The 20,602-nt window shown below is 48.0% G+C and overlaps 1 protein-coding gene across 1 annotated transcript in view; it reads right to left on the reverse strand.

Annotated features, from left to right (window-relative positions):
* ASTN2 (astrotactin 2) overlaps nucleotides 1-20,602 on the reverse strand; it is a 358,016-nt gene that overhangs the window by 25,025 nt on the left and 312,389 nt on the right. The window contains exon 20 of the mRNA XM_059486464.1: nucleotides 9,653-9,794. Coding sequence (XP_059342447.1) covers nucleotides 9,653-9,794 — 142 coding nt within the window. The remainder of the gene's footprint in view (nucleotides 1-9,652; nucleotides 9,795-20,602) is intronic.

The following is a 20,602-nucleotide window of genomic DNA, read 5'->3' on the forward strand; positions in this document are numbered from 1 at the left end:
TCCACCATCCCACAGACCCTATTTCTTTTTTCTTTTTCCTTTTTTTTTTTTTTTAACTTTTACATCCTGACATAAGTTTTGGCTCCAAGGGTTTTAAGTGAAAGCCACGGTAATTATTTTTCCCCTTCTCATAACAGAAACCATATTGCTGTATAATCAAATTTCTCTCATTCCTGATGAGGAAAGCGAGTGTGTGTGTGTGTGTGAGGTGACCAGGAGCAATGAGGGCACATGTGTGGTGGAAGCAATTGCTCTGAAGGTGCTCCAAGGAAATTTCCTTGGGAGTGGCAGCAGATGGGGGTGACCAAGCAGAGCCCGATGGGGCACAGCTCAGCACAGAGCATCACCCAGAGCCAGCCCCACCTCCCCACAGGGCTGCCATCTCTGCAGCCCAGCAGAGATGCTCCTCAGCTTTTCCTCACACTTTACTATGGATCTTCTCACTGTATTGGAAGCCCAGCAAAGGTGAGGTTCAGTTTTAACACATTTTTCACAGGTGGGAAAATTCAGGGAGAATCAGCTGCTTTGAGGTTACTTTTTTAATGTTTATTTTACTCTGTCACAGATTCAGCTGAAGCCAACAGGAGCTGTGGCTCTGATGGTGGAGCCTTGACCACGTTGTTCCCAAAATGGAGATGTCTCAATTTACTGGCTACTTCTGCAAACACAGGCAGGGGGGAAACAACCCAAACCCCAAGGAATGAATTAAAGGCCATTTGAGGTCTGGGCAGGGGCTCCATTGCCTGCAGCTCCCTGCAGAAACTCCCTGTTCCTCTGGGAAAGAGCCATGGCCCTGAGGGGGAGAAGGGGTGGCAGAGCTGGAGAGGTCACTTTGTGCTGATAAACTTCACTTTGGCATGGTCAGGAGGTGGGTGCTAACTGATGTAATGTTCTGCACAAGTCAGAGATTAAAAGAGATTTTTTTTTTTTTTTTTTTTTTTAATAAATAGCACACAAACAGAAAGAAAATGAAAATAACAAAGTGTTCTCTGGGAGACAAGGCTGGTGAAGGACTCTCTGTGCTGTTGTTGTTACAAGAAAAGGATGGGCTGGGATGTGCTGCAGGTGTCCTTTGGAAAAACGAAACAAAAATAAAAAGTTTGACTAGTTTTATGGACTTGCAGCCTGATGTGAGAGAAATGCACATAGCTGGGCTGAGCTGGGACAGAACTTGTAGCTCATGGCATCCAAACTTTGCTTTTGAGAGTGGAAAAAAGGATGGGCAGGTAGGGTTAGCTTGTGACTTATCCTTTTATTCAGAGAAATATCACTGCCGAATATCTCCACCTTTGGGGAGCTGGGGTCCCACACAGAGTCTGCCTGAGCTGATTGTGGAGATGGTCTGGGTTCAGATGAGACCTGTGGGTTCAGTAGTGACTGAACACCTGGGCAGACCCCAGAGAGACCCCTCAGACCCCAAAGAGACCCCACAGATCCCACAGACCACACAGAGACCCCAAAAACGCCAGGGACATGCTCTTCCTCAGGCATGTTTGTGGACAGAATTGTGCTGCTTTTGGCCACTCCTTAAAGCCTGAATAATCCCAAATCTTGAGTTGTCTGTAAATAATATCAGGTTGAGCTGCTATGGGCACAGAGCAGCTGTCAAACTTGCCACTCTCAGATCCCTGAGTCCCAGACTGCACAAGGAAATTAGGAAGAGAATAGAGAATACAATTCTTTGCAGGGAGCATCTCTTAATCACCTGATCCAAAAAAAAGCAATTCTCCTAAGTGTTCTCCTGAACATGATTCTCCTAAGTGTTCTCCTGCAGTGGGGCTTTGTGGAATGTGAGCATGGCCAGCCTTCACCTCTGCTCAGCTCCAGATCACTGAGGAGCTCCAGGAATGTCACACCTCTCCCTCCCAGTTTCGCTTGCCAGGACACTGTGACAGTGTTCACAGGGGTCTCAGGTTAAGGGAAGAGATGAGGATCTGACTCCATGTTTCAGAAGGCTTGATTTATTATTTTATGATACATATTACATTAAAACTATACTAAAAAAATAGAAGAAAGGATTTCATCAGAAGGCTAGCTAAGAATAGAATAGGAAGGAAATTATAACAAAGGTTTGTGGCTTGGCTCTTTGTCCGAGCCAGCTGACTGTGATTGGCCATGAATTAGAAACATCCAACATGGGCCAATCACAGATGCACCTGTTGCATTCCACAGCAGCAGATAATCATTGTTTACATTTTGTTCCTGAGGCCTCTCAGCTTCTCAGGAGGAAGAATCCTAAGGAAAGGATTTTTCATAAAAGATGTCTGTGACCAGGACACAGCCAACAAGGATATTTGCCCTTCTCCTCACTCCCTTCTTCTCTAGAAAATAAAAAAAAAGCAGGATGTGTCCTGTGTTCCTTGTGTCCCTGATATGGGATGTGTTCAAACTGTGCTGGAATAATCAAACCAGCATGGCCCTCAGCTTCCCAGCCTTCAGGAGGAGGGTGCTCTGCACCATGGAGAACTGATGAACAAAACAAAGGGCTCCAAGGCAGTAGCACGATGCAGGTTTGGCTGCCTTAGAGCAAATCCAAGCCAGCAAGGCCCGTGTTGATATTTATATCACAGCCCTTGCACTCCCTCTCCCATTAGTCCATGAGATAAGACTTGGATGTGGAGCAGCATTAGGTTTCTACACAGTCAGGAATAAAGAATACTCTCCAGCTTCTGTGGCTAAAAGGGGTTGGTGATGTGGGATTGCTGATGGGGAAAAGGTGGAATTGTAAAGATCCATCTGTCTACCAACAGGCAAAGAGGACAAAATCTTCCTCTCCACCCCACTGCCATTCCCAGGAAGAATCCTATATTGGCACAGCTGCAATACCTCATAAAATAACCCCTTCATGCCTCCTCCTCCTCCTCCTCCTCCTCCTTCACCTTCTCCTTCGTTTTCCTCACTATACCACTGCCAGCCTTCCTCCAGCCACCTCCAGAGGGACAATGTGGATGGGCCTGGGACAGGTCTGGGATTTAGATGTGCTGGAAGTTTTTAGGGACAAAACCAAAAAAGTTGTTTCAGTCTGATTGTCCTGAGGAAGGGGCAGAGAGGACACAGCCATGGGAGGCAGCAAAAGCTGTTCTGTTGCTCTCTGTGGCATGAGGTATGATCAGAAGCAGAGAATTTGGGAAGGAAAACCTGGTCTTTCAGCAAAAAGGTGTGAGATACCTATACACGTGGCAGATACTAAAGAAGAAAGTTCTACTGAGGTCAGAGAAAGGCATCTCCTGATGCCAGGTCTGTCCTAGTGGTTGAGCACTGGTGGCAGAGACAGATCAGAAAGAAAATTCTGATTCAAACACAACTTTTACAAGGGTGATGGCAAATAGTCAGCGTAGCAACACTGCAGCAGCACCTGGAGGCCTTGAGCCACCCAGGACATGAGGACTGCACGAGAGAGACTAAAACCTGAGTTTTTAAAGGGGACAGGTAAACAGGTGATGATGGAAGTGAGACTAAACATTCTCCTTAAATCACTCAGCAGAGTAAATGGTGAAGTTGGGAAGAGCCCTCCAGATTTGACTGGCCATGAAGAAACCATGAATGTCTTCTCTGTGGTTTTTAGATGTGTATCCTCCAGACGCTGGAGCCTCAGCAGGAGCCCAACCCACCTCCACAAATGGGACTTCATGGAAATGAGTGCAGAGATTACACCCTTGTGCTGAGCCCCTGAGCTCCCTGTACAGCCCATCTTCCATGGGGCCAGTCGCCCTGCAAGCCAGTGATGCACACACAGCCCAGGTGAGCCCAGAGGGTTCTGTGCTGGACTCACTGCAGCAAAAACAGTCACAGACCCCAGCCAGCACAGGGCAGCCTGGCTCTGCCACAGCCCCAAAGTGCTGAGGAAGAACGAGCCTGCATTTGGGGTACAGGCTTAGGATTCAGTAAAATCAGCTCCTGACTTGCCTTGTTTGAGCTTCTGCAAGCCAGGAATGCCTGAGGAGAAACTACAGCCCTGCACCAGTCAGCTCTGGGAAGCTGCAGAGCATGTGGAAGGGGAGAGGTAGATCCAATGGAGCAGCACAGCTCCTGTGCACACAGGGGACCTGGCTAAGGGCTGGAACAGATGTGTTTTAACCCAAGCCATGGAGTTATTTGGGATCTGTCTCTGATTGCTCCAGCGCTCACTTGTGATGGTGTTCACAGGGGTCTGAGGATGAGGGAAGAGATGAGGATCTGACTCCATGTTTCTGAAGGCTTGATTGATTATTTTATGATATATATTACATTAAAACTATACTAAAAGAATAGAAAAAAGGATTTCATCAGAAGGCTAGCTAAGAATAAAATAGCAAAGAATGATAACAAAGATTTGTGGCTCGGACTCTCTGCCTGAGCCAGCTGACTGTGATTGGCCATTAATTAGAAACAACCACATGAGACCAATCACAGATGCACCTGTTGCACTCCACAGCAGCAGATAATCATTGTTTACATTTTGTTCCTGAGGCCTCTCAGCATCTCAGGAGAAAAAATCCTAAAGAAAGGATTTTTCATAAAACATGTCTGTGACACTCACTCACGTGTCTCCCTGACGAAAAACCAACAACAACAATTAGCATCATGTAAGGAGCAGGGGACTGCTGCCAGCATGAACACACTCTTGAGCACCAAGGGTTTTCTGTTCCCCTTTTTATCCCAGCTATGCACACGGCAGAGGTCACTCTGCATTAATCAGCCTTGCTCTGGGCCAGCTCCTTCAGCACGTCCAGCCTGTGGGACTGCAGCCTATCCATGCTCTGATGGGCTCTCCCTGCTCCACACTTCTCCATTTTTCTTTAAGTTCACCAAAAAAGGGATGTTTTATGTTATCCCAAGCTGAGCCTGGCCATGCTGTCGATGGCCTGCAGATCCTGCAGAGGATGGCACTGCCTGGGCAAGACTTGGTGTGTCCTGGCTGCAGATGGGAGCCTCGTGTTGCCATTCTGAGCTCTGACTGAATCCCCTTCCCTCCAGTCCTCAATCTTCAACCTCTAGGAAGAGGTTTCCACCCTTCCAACACCCCTTGAACGTGCTCTCCCAGAGCTTTGGGCTGGTTCATGACCACCCTGGGGAAACCCCATCTGAGCCAGCAGAGGGAATGTAAAGGCTTCTTCACAGCATATGAACACACTCCAAGGAAATGCTCTGGAAGGAATCCTGATGACTTCCATATTATTTCCAGTAAATTTTGTGCTGATTCTTGGCACAAACACTGGAAATGAATAGGCTAGGTCAGGAATGTAAATAAAGTGAAACATTGGGATTTAATCTAATCTATAATTATAGTATCTGTGGCGCAGGGAAGAGGTTGGTGTGTTTGCACTGCAGCTCCATTGAGGAGCTGGAGGGGGTTTTCATTTCCCTTTCCAGAATTTCCCTTTTTGGCTGAGGGATGCTTGGTGTCTCCCCAAGCATCTGAAGGAAACGTGCTGGGCTGGCAAAGCTGCCTTCTGGTACAGCAGGTACTGCCCAGCCATGAGGCATCCCCAGGCACTCCCTGAGAAATGGGGTGAGAGGTGAGATGGGTGAGCTGGCATGAAGGCTCAGGGAGGCTGTGGGGTGCCTAGGAGATGCTCCTGCCTCCTAGTGAAGAGATTGGATGGGTTTGTGGGGTGCCCAGGGGAAGCTCCTGCCTCCTCAGTGAAGAGGTTGGATGGGTTTGTGGGGTGCTCAGTCCCCCAAGCTGAGTTTGATCTCTGAGACAAGCCAGAGCCCTTCCTCGTCGCTGTTGTTTTGGTTTTGGTTCATCACAAGCTGCCTGTCAAAGCCTGGTGCTCCCAAGGCTCCCAAGCCATCCATCTGAGTGGCACTGGCTGCCGTCCAGCCTGGCTGCTCCACTCAAGGTGAGCACTGCACAGACACATCCACATCTCTCCCTCTGCCCTCCTCACCTCATCCTCTTCCAGATCCACCTTGGGGGAAGCTTGACAGACAGCTCTGGTCCAGCTGACCCCAGGGGAGAGCAAACCCTTCTCCATTTCACAAGAATGTAAGATTTCTGCTTTTTAAGAACTGCAGCAAAACCTCAAGAACCATCTTCAGCACCCATGTGTAGGTCCCTGGGGAACATTCCCATGAATTCAGCATGGATCTCCATGGATGGGCACCTGTGTGTGGTGTGGCATGGGTACTGAGGATGGTCCACACATGTACAAAAGCCTTTGGAGCATGTGCCTTTGCTGACATGATCTACTTGCTGTGGAAAACCCTCTATGCAGGGATTGGCATCTTAGCCCAATGTGTTAAAGGCAAAGAAAAAGGGCTGTCAGGCAACATATTTTCCTCAGACTGAAACTGCAAAGGACAAAGAAATTAGTTCTCCTTTTGTTCATTTATGTTTTGGAATTACAGAAGTCTTAAAAGCAAAGGAATCAATCAGACTTTGTTTATTTGTTTGCTTGTAGAACATTTTTTGGGTTTGTTTTCATACTCCAGCCCAGCTTTGATCTCATGCTGGTAGTACTCCAAATGAATGGTCCACAGCAGAGTGTAATTGCTGTAGGTACTACAGAAGAAAAGGACAGGATGTTCGACACATTTACAGGGCAGAAGAGACTTCCATGACCTCCCAGTCCCCTTGCTAGGGTTATGTGATACCCTCAGACTACTGCAGAAGCAAATAATTTGTTTTTGATGCTGTGAACTGTGTGCTTACCTCCCAGCCTAGAGAACAGCACAGAGCCTGCAAGTGTCTATAATCAGGATTATACCCAGCCCAGAGCTATTATAGATAGCTATTTTTCCACAGAAACAAATGAAACAAGCAGAAGAAATTCAATTTAAGAAATGACCCCGTGCCTGTGTTTGTGTTGTTGTTCTGTCTGTGCGGGCGCAGAGCAGCGTTAGCCTCACATTTCACTGCTCTGGCTTTCCTCACGCTGTGTTGCAACTGGGTGGACATCTGAGCGGAGGAATATTTAATGGGGGTGCCTGTGTCACTGAGAATGCTCAGTAAACATGCTGGGCAGGGCCCAGGTTGGAGCAGCAGGGTGTGAGTTGGGCAGGCAGGACCCACAGCAGCTCATGACAACATGGAACAGGGGTTCATCAATCCGTGCAATGTGCTGGGGCAGGCAGCAGCCAGCAAGGAGTGGGTGCTATGGTGTGCCCACATGCAATTGTATTTTTGGATGCCCAGGAAGAGGGGTCTGTGCCCCAGAGGTGCCCACAGGAACATGTGCCCATCCATGTGTACCACCCCCGGAGCAGAGAGCCAAGCCCTGCTGTGGGGGGACAAAGCCAGAGCTGTGTGTCACCCTGGGGACATCTGAGCAGAGGAATATTTAATGAGGGTGCCTGTGTAGCTGAGAATGCTCAGTAAACAAGCTGGGCAGGGCCCAGGTTGGAGCAGGAGGGTGTGTGTGTGTTGGGCAGGCAGGACCCACACCAGTGGAGCAGGGGTTTATCAGTCCATGCCACATGCTGGGACAGGCAGCAGCAGCCTGCAAGGAGGGGGTGCTATGGTGTGCCCATATGCAATGTTTCTGGATGCCCAGGAACAGGGGTTTGTGCCCCAGAGGTGCCCATAGGAACATGTGCCCATCCATGTGTGTTGTGGGCACTGCTCCAGGAGCGGAGAGCCAAGCCATGCTGTGGGACAGAGCCAGAGCTAATTCCTGGGGACATCTGAGCAGAGAAATATTTAATGGGGGTGCCTGTGTCGCTGAGAATGCTCAGTAAACAAGCTGGGCAGGGCCCAGGTTGGAGCAGGAGGGTGTGTGTTGGACGGGCACAGCAGTGGAGCAGGGGTTTATCAGTCCATGCCATGTGCTGGGGCAAGCAGCAGCCAGTGAGAATGGAGTGCTATGGTGTGCCCATATGAAATGTTTCTGGATGCCCAGGAACAGGGGTCTGTGCCCCAGAGGTGCCCACAGGAACATGTGCCCATCCATGTGCACTGCCTCAGGAGTGAAGAGCCAAGCTGTGCTGTGGGACAGAGCCAGAGCTTTGCATCACCCTGGGGCTGTCCCCACACAGGACAAGCTCCAGAGCTCCCTGGTGCCAGGGGACAGCTGCCTGCTGGCTGCCTGCAGCCCTGGCTCCCCACAAAAGCCACTGTCCCATGCCCAGGGCACAGGGCACTGCCAGCTCTGCTGCCCACCTCAGTGGCAATATGCCTTGGGGCTGGGATAGAAGCAGAAGACTGCCTTTGACCACAGGGATGACAAAACCCTGCACAAAGCCCTGTGCCTTCCACCCAAGGCTCTCCCAGCCCTTTGCAGACAGCAGGAATTAGCTCACAGAGCCCCCAAAGTGACGGGTGAGTGCAATTACCCCTGCCTGGCAGATGGGGAGGATGCCTTGGCAGCCCAGGCTGCCCAAGAGCCAGACCTGCTGGCTCCCAGCTCTGTGTGCTCACCACGGCAGCAGCCTCCATCAAAACCAGTGGCTCTTCCCTGTCCCAGTGCCCCTGGCAGCTGGGAGCTCACAACAGGCCAGTTTTATGGGCTTTGGGCTACTAGCAAGCTCTGTGGTTGTTCCAGCCTCTCCCCTGGCACCTTTTCAGAGCAGCCCAGTTCCCAGAGAAATAAATAATTATATTTATGCATTATAGGTATTCGACAAGAAAATGTCTGATATTATTAAATGGCAAGAGGTGCCACTTGGAGCCCACTCCTGGAGACAGCCCTGCTCCAGGGATGTGCAATAAAGGCTTTGGAGGCTGTCAACATACTTAACTGGGGGGCGGTGGAGGGAAAGTATTAATCAAGGTCTTAAAAAGTTCTCGCTGACAGACTATTTGCCAGCTCTCACTTTAAATGCTTTTGTGGTCCCATAAAAAGTTTCATTACTCACTACAAAATGTGTTTTAATTATTGCAGTCACTCTGACATTAAGCCCTGGGTGTTTCTCTCTTGCTCGCTCTGTCTCTCCTCTGTCTCCTTGCCTCTTTGCTCTGTTTTTCCTCTCTTACTGATCTTACTCCTGATATCCCTCTCAAGACAGAGGATGCCCTGGCTAATGAGCCATATTGGAAAGCCCAGACCCTGTCCAAATGTTTCTAAAGGAGAAGTTAAAATTCAGTTCTTGATATTATCCCTTTGCTCTGGAAACTCATGAATCCACAAGATTCAAACAGAAAATTAAACCCCCAAAAAGTATCTCAGAAGACTCAAATATCCACAATATCCAACAGTCAAATATCCACAAGATTCAAACAGAAAATTCAACTCCCCAAAAAGTATCTCAGAAGAGTCAAATATCCACAATATGCGGGCAGTGGGCAGAAGGATTTGGTGTCTCTCTGATCTCAAATATGTCCTACTAAGAGAAACAGCAACTTATAAACCCTTTTGACATCTATTTCATGTTGTCACACTTTTGACGTCTATTTCATCCCACCAGGCACTTGGCAACTTGCTCCAATCTGACCACATCAGCTTAGTTCATCCATCAGAGACAACCCTGCCCACCAGGCATGGACCTGTACACCCAGAATGCTGAAAGTAAGAGTTATCCAGGAGTGTCCCATGGATTCTCAGTGCCTCCAGCACTGCACTGGCAGACAGTTCTTTTCCATTTCACCAGCTGTGCGTAACACCCAAAGCATCAGGCACAGTCTGACCATTTGCCCTGTGTCTGGTGCTGACCAAAAAGCCCAATAACAACTCAATAACAGCATTGGAGATCCCTCCTTGCCTCCAGCAGCTCCCCACGTGTCTCTCCTTACTTGTACAGACCATCTGGTTCCAGGCACTTGAAAATGACTGAGTAGAGGCTGGTTTCAGGGACGTCTCCGTGGCTCCGACCCGCTGCCACGCAGGAGGTTGCCAGGCCAGAGAGCAAATCATCTGCAAAGCTCAGGGATTCTCCTGCAGAGCAAAGAGAGGAGCGAGACCAGAGCATCAGCACAGGTGTGAATTACTGCTGACCGCTTTAAAATCACTGTAGAAACATCTCTACGCAGGGACACACAATCAGCAAACTCCCAGCTGGATGTGGAATGTCCCAGGTCTGTGTGGAGAATGTCACCTGTGGGCAAAGCAAGGAGGAAACACACCTGGGCCACCAGCTGTGTCACTGCATGGCCAGCTGCAATCACAGCACAGAGGGGACGTGTGGCCTCACTGCAGACACTGCAGAAACACCACCCAGAGCCGGGCTACAGAAGATTTGGAAGCCTGGCTAAACAAGGATTCTTGCCCTTGCTGCATGTCCAGCTCTTAAGCATGGCCTTTTCCAAACATTACCTGCCACAACAAGAGGTGTTTTGGCCATGTTATTAACAGCAAATATACATTTTTAGTGCTTGGATAGAATTGCTGTCAATGTGATGGTTTTATTTTTATTTTTTTTATTTAATTTAATGATACCCAGTAGCTTTGCGCTCCCTTTCGTCTGCACTCTGCCAGCTCCTGGAGCTCTGACTGGATCTCCTTCAGTCATGTTGAAGAACACTTGCTTTTTTATAAGCACTCAAAGGAAAAAAAACACTAATTAAAAATACAGAAAAACCTTTCTTTTTAGTCTTCTGGTTTATAAGGCCTATTAAACACTCAGATCATGGCCCAGCTGAAACTGGAAATGCTCCATTTATTAAGGTTTTTGGGCATGACTGTCCACTGCTGTGCAACCTGTCTCCTCGCAGTGGGCAGCCTGTCTATTGGTTAGAGCTCGTTGCATTTAATTCCCATTTCACACTGGTGTAACTGAAAGCCTGAGGTACCACGGAGGAAAATAAGACAGAGCATTGCCCAGGCTGTGCCCTGTTCCCAGTGGTGGGAATAGGTGCAAGGCTGCTGTAGGTGATGACTGTGCTGGTGAAAGCCAAGCTGGGCCCAGATTGCTGTGCTGGGTACCTTGTGCATGTGGAAATGTCAAGACTTCGCAGCAGAGGGAGGAGGAGAATTCCCTTCTCAGCACTTCTGTTTTTTCTAATGGCAAAAGTGACTGAGGAGCACTGAAACGAAGCACCAATTCTTGGTACAGACCCTAAGGAAGCCAGTGGTGTAACCAGCCCAGAACATCCCACTGTGAAGCTGAATTATCCAGGTAGAAGAAAAAATCCCCTCATCCCCAGCCCCCTAAACCGCATTTGCGTCTTGTCTCAAAGCACACAACTCGGTAACAAATATCCCCCTTGGCCAGACAAAAGAGCAGCAATAAATTCTTTTCCTCCCTGAAGGAATCCAAGCCTTAATTATTCATTTTAATGCTCCCAGCACGACTTGTTCTTTCCAAACTTTTTCAGGCAGCTCTGTCACCAGTCTCTGCAGCTCAGCCCAGCTCCTGGACCCAGGTCTGTCTCAAATCCCAAGACAACTCAGGCAGGTTGGGTTGGCAGCAGGAAAATCCCTGCCTGGAAGTCACGAGCACTGCCCAGCCTTCAACAAGTCCCTCAGCTCTGGGTTTATGGTTTAAGCAAACAAATAAACCCCTATTACTCATTTCCAATTTTCATTTCCATCCCTTTTCCTACAGCATTGGGCTGGATTGGGGAACTCCCTGTCACCAGGAGTCATTGGGAACAGACTCTGCCATGGCTTACAAACCTGATGAATCACCAATTCAGGACCAGAATGTGCTGTTGAAGTAGAGCAAAGGGCTTTAAGGTTCTTCCAGCCTCAAGCAACTTCCCTCCTGAGCAGGAAGAAGCTTCATGGGGGGACAGATCATCCCATGGATGAATGTTGTGGGATCTCACACCTTCCTCTAAGCAGCTGATGAGGGCTAGGAGAGAAAATAGGTGGGCTGGGATTGCAGTGAGAGCTGGGTGAGGCCAAGGGGACTTGGAGTCCAAGATCTGGGCTGGGCAGCCCCCAGGTAGGAGGATCAGCCAGGATATCTGTGCCAGGGAGCACAAGGGATGGGATGGGCTGAGACAGGGAGAGGGTGGAACCAGACTTGCAGGAGACTGGAAGTGAGATGGAAAATGTCATGTGCAACCACTGGCTCAGAGAATGTGTTAAGGCCAGGTTGGATGGGGCTTGGAGCAACCTGGTCTGGTGGAAGGGCAGGACAGGCCCAAGGCAGGGTGGGTGGAATGAGATGATTTTTCAGGTCCTTTCCAACACAGACCATTCTATGATTAAAATTGCACAGCTAACTTTCTCTAGGACATGCACTAGCATCTGAAAGCTCCTCTTCCATGGTCTTCCTGGGTAGTTTTGAGAGAACAGGCTAGCAGGGAGCACTGCCCTGACACACAGCAGCAGCTGCTTCCCACAGTGGTCTGGTTTGCCATGGATCAGACCTGCTCAGGGAATGGAGTGCATTTATGTCCCCCTGCACAGGAGGAAATGAAAATTGCAGGGTCTGCCAACAGTGTCTCCACTTGGATTGAGCCAAAACCCTTGCTATAAGATCCACAAAGCCAGAGGGTGCTTTTTGCTCAGTCCCAAACCTCTGGGGAACGCTCCCCTTTTGTTGGCTCTGCAAAGCAAGGAGATTTTTTATGAAAACAACAAAATAGATACTAACAAAGATGCTGGAAGCTCAGCACCAAGGATGGGAGTTTTTCTGTACCTGAACAAGCAGCAGTGAGATCACTGGTGGTGCCAGACTGCACAGACCATGGAGCAAAGACAGGGAAGGGACACCCTGGGGACAGGGCAGGTACCCAGAGCTGTCAGTCTGCAGCCAGGGCAGGGAGATGCTGTTCCCTGCTCTCCCCTGGAAAAGCAGGGCACACAGAGACTGTATTTGTTCATCTCACAAAAGAGAAGGCAGAGACCCTTCAGTCCTCAGTGCCCTGAAAGCAGCACTTTCCCACTGTAGGGGAATTTCCTACACCTTCTTTAGGAGCAGAAAACAAGTTATTCCCTAGATTTATATTGGGATTTTGTCAGTGGAACAGAGCTAAAGTAACTGCTGCTTTTGGTGGAATGGTGAGAGAATTATCATAAATCAGAGAATGGTTTGGATTGGAAGGGACAAGAAAGATCATCCCCTTTCACCTCACTCCCAACCACAGGCAGGGACCTTCCACTAGGCCAGGTTTCTCCAAGCCCTCTCCAACCTGGCTTTGGACACTTGGGCCACTTTATTGACCAGTAATGTTGCCCTACCAAGAAAAAATGATCCTGGGATCATGCAGCAGCAGGAGAACACTGACCCAGCTGCATGAGGCCACGCGAGGACTCAGTGCACAGCATTCCTCAACTGTACTCAAGAGAAAAGTACAGGAAAAGATGGAGAGAAGATTTCACAGGGGAAGAGCAAAAAGCCCAAATTCCCTAATAAAAACAGGGAAAAAAAAGGCCAAACAGAGACACATGACTGTGAACACATCACAGGGTAGGCACTCAGATGGAAAAGCAATAGTTAGGTTAATGGGCAGTAATGGCCAGAGGATGTAAATTGGACATGGATAAATGGTTGGTCTACTCCTGCAAAGGGCAAATAACCCAACCATCTTTTAGGAAAGAGTTTGATCACTTTATAAAAGGGATTACATGGATAAGTAGCTCGTGATGGAAAGCAAAGGGGCTTCTTTTTCCCATCTGGACTTGTGTTCTCACACATCCCGCCAGCAAATATAAAGAAGGATTTCAGCCTCCCAAAGCAGCCCTGAAGCACAAACCTTCTAGATTGCCTGAGTATCTTTGCTCGTGTTATTAAATTTCAGAAAGAATCCAAAGGTTCTCTGCAGAGTAAATGATAGCTAAGTACATCATCTCTGTGGAGTAGGAGATATTTTATTGACCAGACAGACATCTGTGTCCTTCATTAATAGTAATAAATAATTGATGTCACACTAAATAAAGCAATAAGCTGTTACAGATATCAAGGACAAATAACTGGCTCCTATGAGGATGCCTCACCTGTGTTCACTTCTCAGTAGTAAAAACCCAGAACAGAGCTCAATATCACTATGGAAAATGCTGTGCACAGAGCAAAAAATGTCACTTGCTGCTCACTGACTACAAATTATGGTGCAGTTGTGCCCAGCAATGGGATGCTGACACTCCTAAGTGCAAGGAGTTAATATCCTTGCAAGACTTTCTTCTCCCTTATTTCCATGCCTTTCCAGGGCTCATATACCCCAAACCATCCACTTCCCAGGCAGCTTTTGAAAATCCATCTCTGCTCTACTAATAACTGTCAGGAAGATGTAGCTCTCTCCAGGTGGCATTTCCCTTCTCTCCCCTTGCTACTGCCTCATCCTCATCCACAGGCATGACCGTGGAGTTTGGCAAATCTCCTCTTTTTGGTTTTCTAAGCATCTTTTACACTGACTCCAGTGGTGTGGCTACCCTTAAAACAGAGGAAAAAACCAGCAAGCTTGGAGCTTGAAGAGGGGTTCCCATTATGGGAAGCTCTGCAGGCTTCTGGCCACAGCAGGTATAGCCAGGGGTCACCCCACTGGTGGCACTCTGGGATAAAGGTAGGAATGTCAGGAGTAGGATGGTGGGGATGGATGGAGACGAGAGATCTCCAGAGCCAGGGCTGGAACTTGGGGTTTATTGCAAAGGGCCTGGGTGCAGGGCCCTGCTGGGAGCTGCCAAACACAGCTCAGAGCAGGCCCGAGAGAAGAGAGGGGGAGAGAGGATGAGAGGGTGAGAGAGGGTAAAAGGGTAAGAGATTGAGGTTCCTGTTACCATACAATAAATCTTCTTCCATGCTGAATATTCTCATTTTCACTAACCAGTCTAGTACAAGATACAAATCCTATAGCATTTACATACAGCCTATAAGAATCATTACATTACCATACCGTGTTACATTTTATACCCTAAAAACTCCCCTTTGGGTCCCTTCTGCCAAGCTGTAGGGTCTGCTCTGACCCTTGGGCCTGTCTGCAAGCAGAGGGTGTTGTTCCATCAAAAGGGGATCACCTTCAGCTGGCCACACCATTGTTTTCCAGTTGTTCAGTAACTGAGGTATCTCATAGCTTGCTTTCATTTAAATCTCACTTATAGTTTCCATATTCTCAAAAATCTTTTGCCAGATGATCATATTTATAAGGCTTTCCTGTTTCATCTTCCCCAACAGATAACCACCCAGGAACTCAGCTCCATCTCTGGAGGAGGAGGAGGACATCCCCAGCTCAGATGTCTTCATGGCTGAGCTGGCAGTGTGCTCTCCCCTGAGCACATTTCCCATGGCAGGAGGCTCAGACGGGCAGGAACAGGGGCTGAGGAGTGGAAATGGCTGGGAGCAGGCTCAGAGCACTGGCACACAGCATCCAACAGCCTCAGCCTGCCTCAGTCCTTCCACTGCAGCCAGTGCCAGCTGCGGACAGCAGGCTGGATGAATCATCCACCAACCATCCCAGCGAGGACAGGGCGAGCTGCGGCGCTCAGTTCAACCAGACTAAACAAGAGAGCCAGGCCAGCAGCCTCCAGGAGGCTCGAGGAGCAAAAGGAAGCTCTGGGACCCTCACAGGCGTTCCCACACCTTCAGCCCATGTGCCTGTGCCAAGAGCAGCACGGAGAAAACCCAGGCGCTGCAAAGCAAAGTGGAAACTAAGATGAGAGGAGACCTCCCTGCTGCCATTCACCTTCAAGATTCCTAGAAAGAGCACAAAAGGGAAAGGAGGAAGGCACCAATGTCTCTGTCTTGACAGCTTCTTTACTGGGTTGGATGAAACCAACCCTGCAACGTTACCAGGCGCTTTCCCCTGATTGTGGTTTTCTCTCCCTGTCTTTCTCCCCTTTGCTTTTTTTCAACCTGTTTTCAATTTACTCTTGTGGCATCTCTGACTGTGACCTCATTCTGGTACTTAAGGGGGAAAAAAAAAAAGAGAGAGAGAGAGTGTCCTTTAAAAGAGAAATGAAAGAAATCATATTTTATTTAGTTTGGTTGGTTTTGAAGCTTTAGCAGAAGAAAGATTAACCTTTTCTGCCTAACTTAATGAAAACAAGGAGAAAGGCTGTATGGATAAATAAATATCTGTGTGGGTATGGAGCAGGCACGATTGTGTTACAGCCCCGGTGGAGCTGTAATGGGGAACAGGCGCGTTCCTGCGCAGCGGCTCCCAATTCCCGATCCATTTTCAAGGAAAGAAAAACAGAGTAGAATGTCAGAGGCCCAAGTGGGCATAAATGAGGGAGCCAAGAGAAGGCAGATGGGGCCCAGCGAGGACCTCTGTCCCCAGCAGTGACCTCCAGAGCAATGCCAGCGCAGCAGATGGAAAAAGAGACCTTACTCCACTTCCCCTTGCCAGGTTTTGGTTCCTGATGAGGAAACAAATGGCATGCTCGACCCTCCAAGTCTGTCACCTTTTGGGGGTCCTTGCCTCATCCTCCTCTTCATTTGGGGCTTTCCCTTGAAGGAGGGGAGGACCAGAGGAGGGCTGTGAGCAGAAGGCTTGGACCAGGTTTTTGGATGAGTGGATGTGGAGCACAGATTTGCAGGGTGGTTCCTCCACCGTGAGGTTGTACCTGGGTTTAACTTGCTTTGGATCTGGCACTCAGTGGGGGAAGGCAGTGATAGGTGGTTGGTTTGTCTTGGAAATGATGGGCTGATTTAAATTAGTGTAACATAACTTCAGGCGACGGAGCTGTTCCGATTTACATCAGCAGATGGTCTGTCTCGCTGCCTAGATCATTAAAAGCAAACCATCCCTACTGATCCTGGTGGAATGATGTCAAAACCTCCTTCCCTGCATGGCTTGCCAGATTATAAAAGACATAAAAAAGGCCCAGTTATTACTAAAAAATTTCTGCCCACATTCTGGGAGCGTCCGTGCACACCAGCCTCTCATGTTAGATGGGAGCCTAAAGCTCACACCCCAAAACCCTGTAGCCTGAGAAATAATATCATTGTCATGGCTTTTCTCAAAGACACATCAGGAATCACTCTGGCTGGGCACAGGTTGTCTAGGCTGAGGCAGAAAAGCCAGTGATTATGCTGAAACTTCGGGCACAGCTTGTGCTTCACTTCCCAACCTGTACAAAGGTGCAAACTCCAGTTCCCTGAACAGCTTCACCTTTTTGAAGTTGTGAATTTTGGGGGAATTTGCTTCCTGTGTGTGTATGCTACCAAGAACATTAATAATGATGAAGAGCTTTCCTCTGGACTTACATCTCCTCTAGGTTTTCATCATCAGGTCCTCTGATGATGGAAGACAGCATTTGTAGATGGTTAAATTTAAGGAGCAAGGCTTTAGTTGAGGTAAGAGCAAAAGTTGCATTCCAGGGTCAAAGAAATCACTTAAATGCCTTCACTGGTGCTCTTCAGGGCTGGAACTTGCATGGAGTCACCAAGTGGAACTGAAAGATGAGCTGTTCTCATCAAGACAGCTAGTCAAAAAGAGGGAAAGGATCTTAATTTGCATGAGTTGCAATGTTCTACGATGCACAAGGTTAATCATGAGTGTATTCTTCTCTCAGGGTCATCAATAGGACTCCTTGCTCCTTCATCTGAGCTCTTCAAGGACTGCTTATCACAGGTCTTTCACAGTCAATATCTAAGACCTCAGAAAAAATGCTTTCACTGATGTAAAAATGCATCCCCAAGGCAGTGTGCTGCTGGAGGAGAGGGGGAATTAAAGCATTTCATTCTGTGCTGTGAGCCCTCCAGGATTTCTCAAGGTTCACTAGGTTGCTAAGGGTCACCCCCAGCCAGACACGAGCTGACTCTGCTGTGCTCAGAGACATCCAGGCATGAGCCAGCTCCAATCTCAGAGCCACGTACTCACATTAGCACGCTGCAGAGTCCAAGTGAATGTCTCTATTCCCTGGGGTTGATCTGGGGCTCTGCAGCATGTTAAAATAGTTGCTTGATTTCAAGGCAAAGTGGGAGCCCATTTGTACTGGGAGCTGTGCAGGCACGAAGTAAAGCTCTGTTCCTCAGATCCTTCTTGTCTGGCAGAGGATTGTGTCCATCACCACAGAGAGTTCTCACCCTCATCGCCACAGATCTCATTCCCACCCTCATTCTTGCTTTCCTTTTCATATTTAGCTTCTTCGAAACTAGAGATTTCTAACAATGCACCAATGGTCCAGGGCACTTGTGGTGCCCAAGGCCCATAGCTGGCAGCCTGTAGCACATCCAAGGGCTGCATGGAGCCTTATGTTCACCAGGAATCCCACAAGCCCTGCTCCAGCCCTAGAGCCACTTTATCCAGCACAAACTGATGTGTCAGACACTGCAGAGAGGGCAACAAAACCTGAATAATAATCTCACTCTCCTTAAATGCACCAGGGCACTTTTGTAGTTCCTGGGGGAATGAGCTACTATCTGAAAATGACTACTAAATTTTGGATGCAAACACTGCATCAAGGACCTGAGCTTCACCAGTACAGAGGGCTGGGATGTTCCATCTTCTGCTGGGATTCAGAAGGCTAAATGTGAAGGGAAGCAGCTTTCACCATGAACTATGTCTGTGGACAAATCCTGGGAAGCTTCCTAAAGAAAGGCCACAAATATTGAAATACCAGACCGGCTGGAAAGGAAAGGAACAATCCCTAGAATTAAACTCAGCGTGCAATTAATTGCTAAAACCATAATTATGGCAGGTAATTTGTCAAATCAAATTCATGTAAACGCATGGTGAAAAGTCATCAACTGGTCTGTGCTTCATATCTCCTTGCACCTATTGGGAAAGTGGAATTTCTGGGCTTTTATATTATTGCCACTATTGCCTGACTCTGTTCCCAGTCCCTTCTTACACTTCACTGCTTGGTCTCCTGGAAATTGGACCAAACTACCTGTAATGGCAACAAATTCAAAGAAAGTCTTCTTTAAATATTTGAAATATTCAAATATTTTGGCACCATTTATTCTAAATAAAGGTCATGTGCAGAGATGCTGATGAATTAGCGATAAGACTTTGGACCAGCACATTCTGAAGCACTCAGCAAATCTAACTGCAGCCAAACCTGCAGGCTGCTATCCAACCAAGACTTAAAGAATTGGTCCTCGTGGAGGAACCTGCATGGAAGCAGACCTCTTATTTGGCCCTCCTCTGCAGTTTTGAACATTTGAGAATGGGGGGAAGATCCTCAGCTCATAAAATCTCCTGTAGCTCCCTTGAAGTCAATGGAACAATAACAATTTACACTTTGTTGAGTTTCTGCATCCTGGCTGTGAGCTCTTTGGAACAAGGACACCATAATGATTATTACAGATATTCTTGATCACTTGTCTGAGGCAGACTAGAGACCAGCACTGTGTAAGAAAATAGAGGCTTGGTTTGCTATGATTTCCAAAGAATTATTGACCCGTATCTTGCAAACATTTACACATGTTTAGCTTTACTCATGTGAGTTGTTCCATTACACTCGTGTGCCAGATAAACTAATGTACATGCTTTCAGAACCGAGGTTAAAACTTGTGCAAACACAGCGAGTTCTAAATATTTTTGTAGATACGTTGTTACCTCAGACTCAGAGGAGAAAGCCTCTCATTTGGCTGTGCCTCTTCCCATAACTCTCCATCTATCCAAGCAGGCATCATAAGAGAAGCCAAAGGCAATACCAAGATAAAACTGAAAAAAATAAGCCATTATCTGACCCAGCTCAGAAGCTAGAAAAGACCCACTTGGTCAGAACTAAAAATATGCAAGAGTTGACATCAGCTCTTGAACGAGGAATTACCTAAATTACTGGAGTACCTGCACAGCAGCTTTCTTAACACAGCTCATTAATCATTCACTTACTGATTTTATAATAATGGAGTTAACAGTTTTCTTCACAGTTTTCATCCATTAGAAAGCTCAAGAAATGAGGAAAGAGCTGAGACTCTTGTTTGTGAGGAGTCAACCTCAGCACCCATCATCACCTCAGGAATCCCTCCATCTTTCTCACTAAAACTGCAAGGCAAGACAGGATCTCCTGCCCCACTGCACAGACCCTCTGCTTACACAATATAATCCTTAATTTCTTAAATTGAGGCGATCTCAAGCACCAAACTAGCGCCAATGAGGTGTCTCACGTGGAGACTCCACATAAGCCATTAATACCTCTGAGAGTGTCATTTACACCCCTCAGCCAAGACTCGAGCTGTGCCACACCTGTGTCACAGTGTTAGGACAGACCACAGCCAAAGGAGCAGGGGTGTGGAGAAATTGCTTTTCCAACACAGCAGGGAAAAGGCAAATCTGAGGCTATAACCAGAGGCCCAATCCAGCTCTTTCACCACTAATAGCTGATTTTCATCTCTAAAGGACGGTGAATCCTTTCTTACAAGTGTGCAACCTCCAGGCACTGAGGACACCTGACAGTGTCACACAGCAGGATGTTGGCATGGCAATGCCCTCTGGTGCCAATTTTAAGTCATCCTAGAAACCACATCAAATCAATCTTGTCCTCCACAGGGAAGGAGAGATGTTAGTAGTCAGATCTGATGGACTCTGTGCCCTGGGAGACCATCTCTGTGGTGGGAACTGCCTTTTGACTCCTAAATGTCCTTGGCAAAGTGAGCTATCTGGGCACACTTCCCACCCCCAGGACCACTGATCCCTCCAGGATGGTTCTTTGGGGACGTGTCATCGCCGGCAACTGTGCAGCATCTGGCCACTCCGATGACAAAAGACAGAGTTCCAGAATGAGCAGAGCAGGATTAAGCCAAGTGGTGAATGGATTCCAGGGCTGTTCCAGGATCTGTGCTGACGAGGGAAGCCAGGGCCAGGTACCCAACCCAGAGCTCATGCAGTGAGGTTATCACTTCCCTCTTTTCTTCAAATCCCTAAATAGAACCCAAACATCACTTGGGCCACGTTGGAGAGATAAGA

This window comes from Ammospiza nelsoni, chromosome 20 (assembly GCF_027579445.1).
Source record: "Ammospiza nelsoni isolate bAmmNel1 chromosome 20, bAmmNel1.pri, whole genome shotgun sequence".
In the NCBI taxonomy this organism is placed as follows: Eukaryota; Metazoa; Chordata; class Aves; order Passeriformes; family Passerellidae; genus Ammospiza; species Ammospiza nelsoni.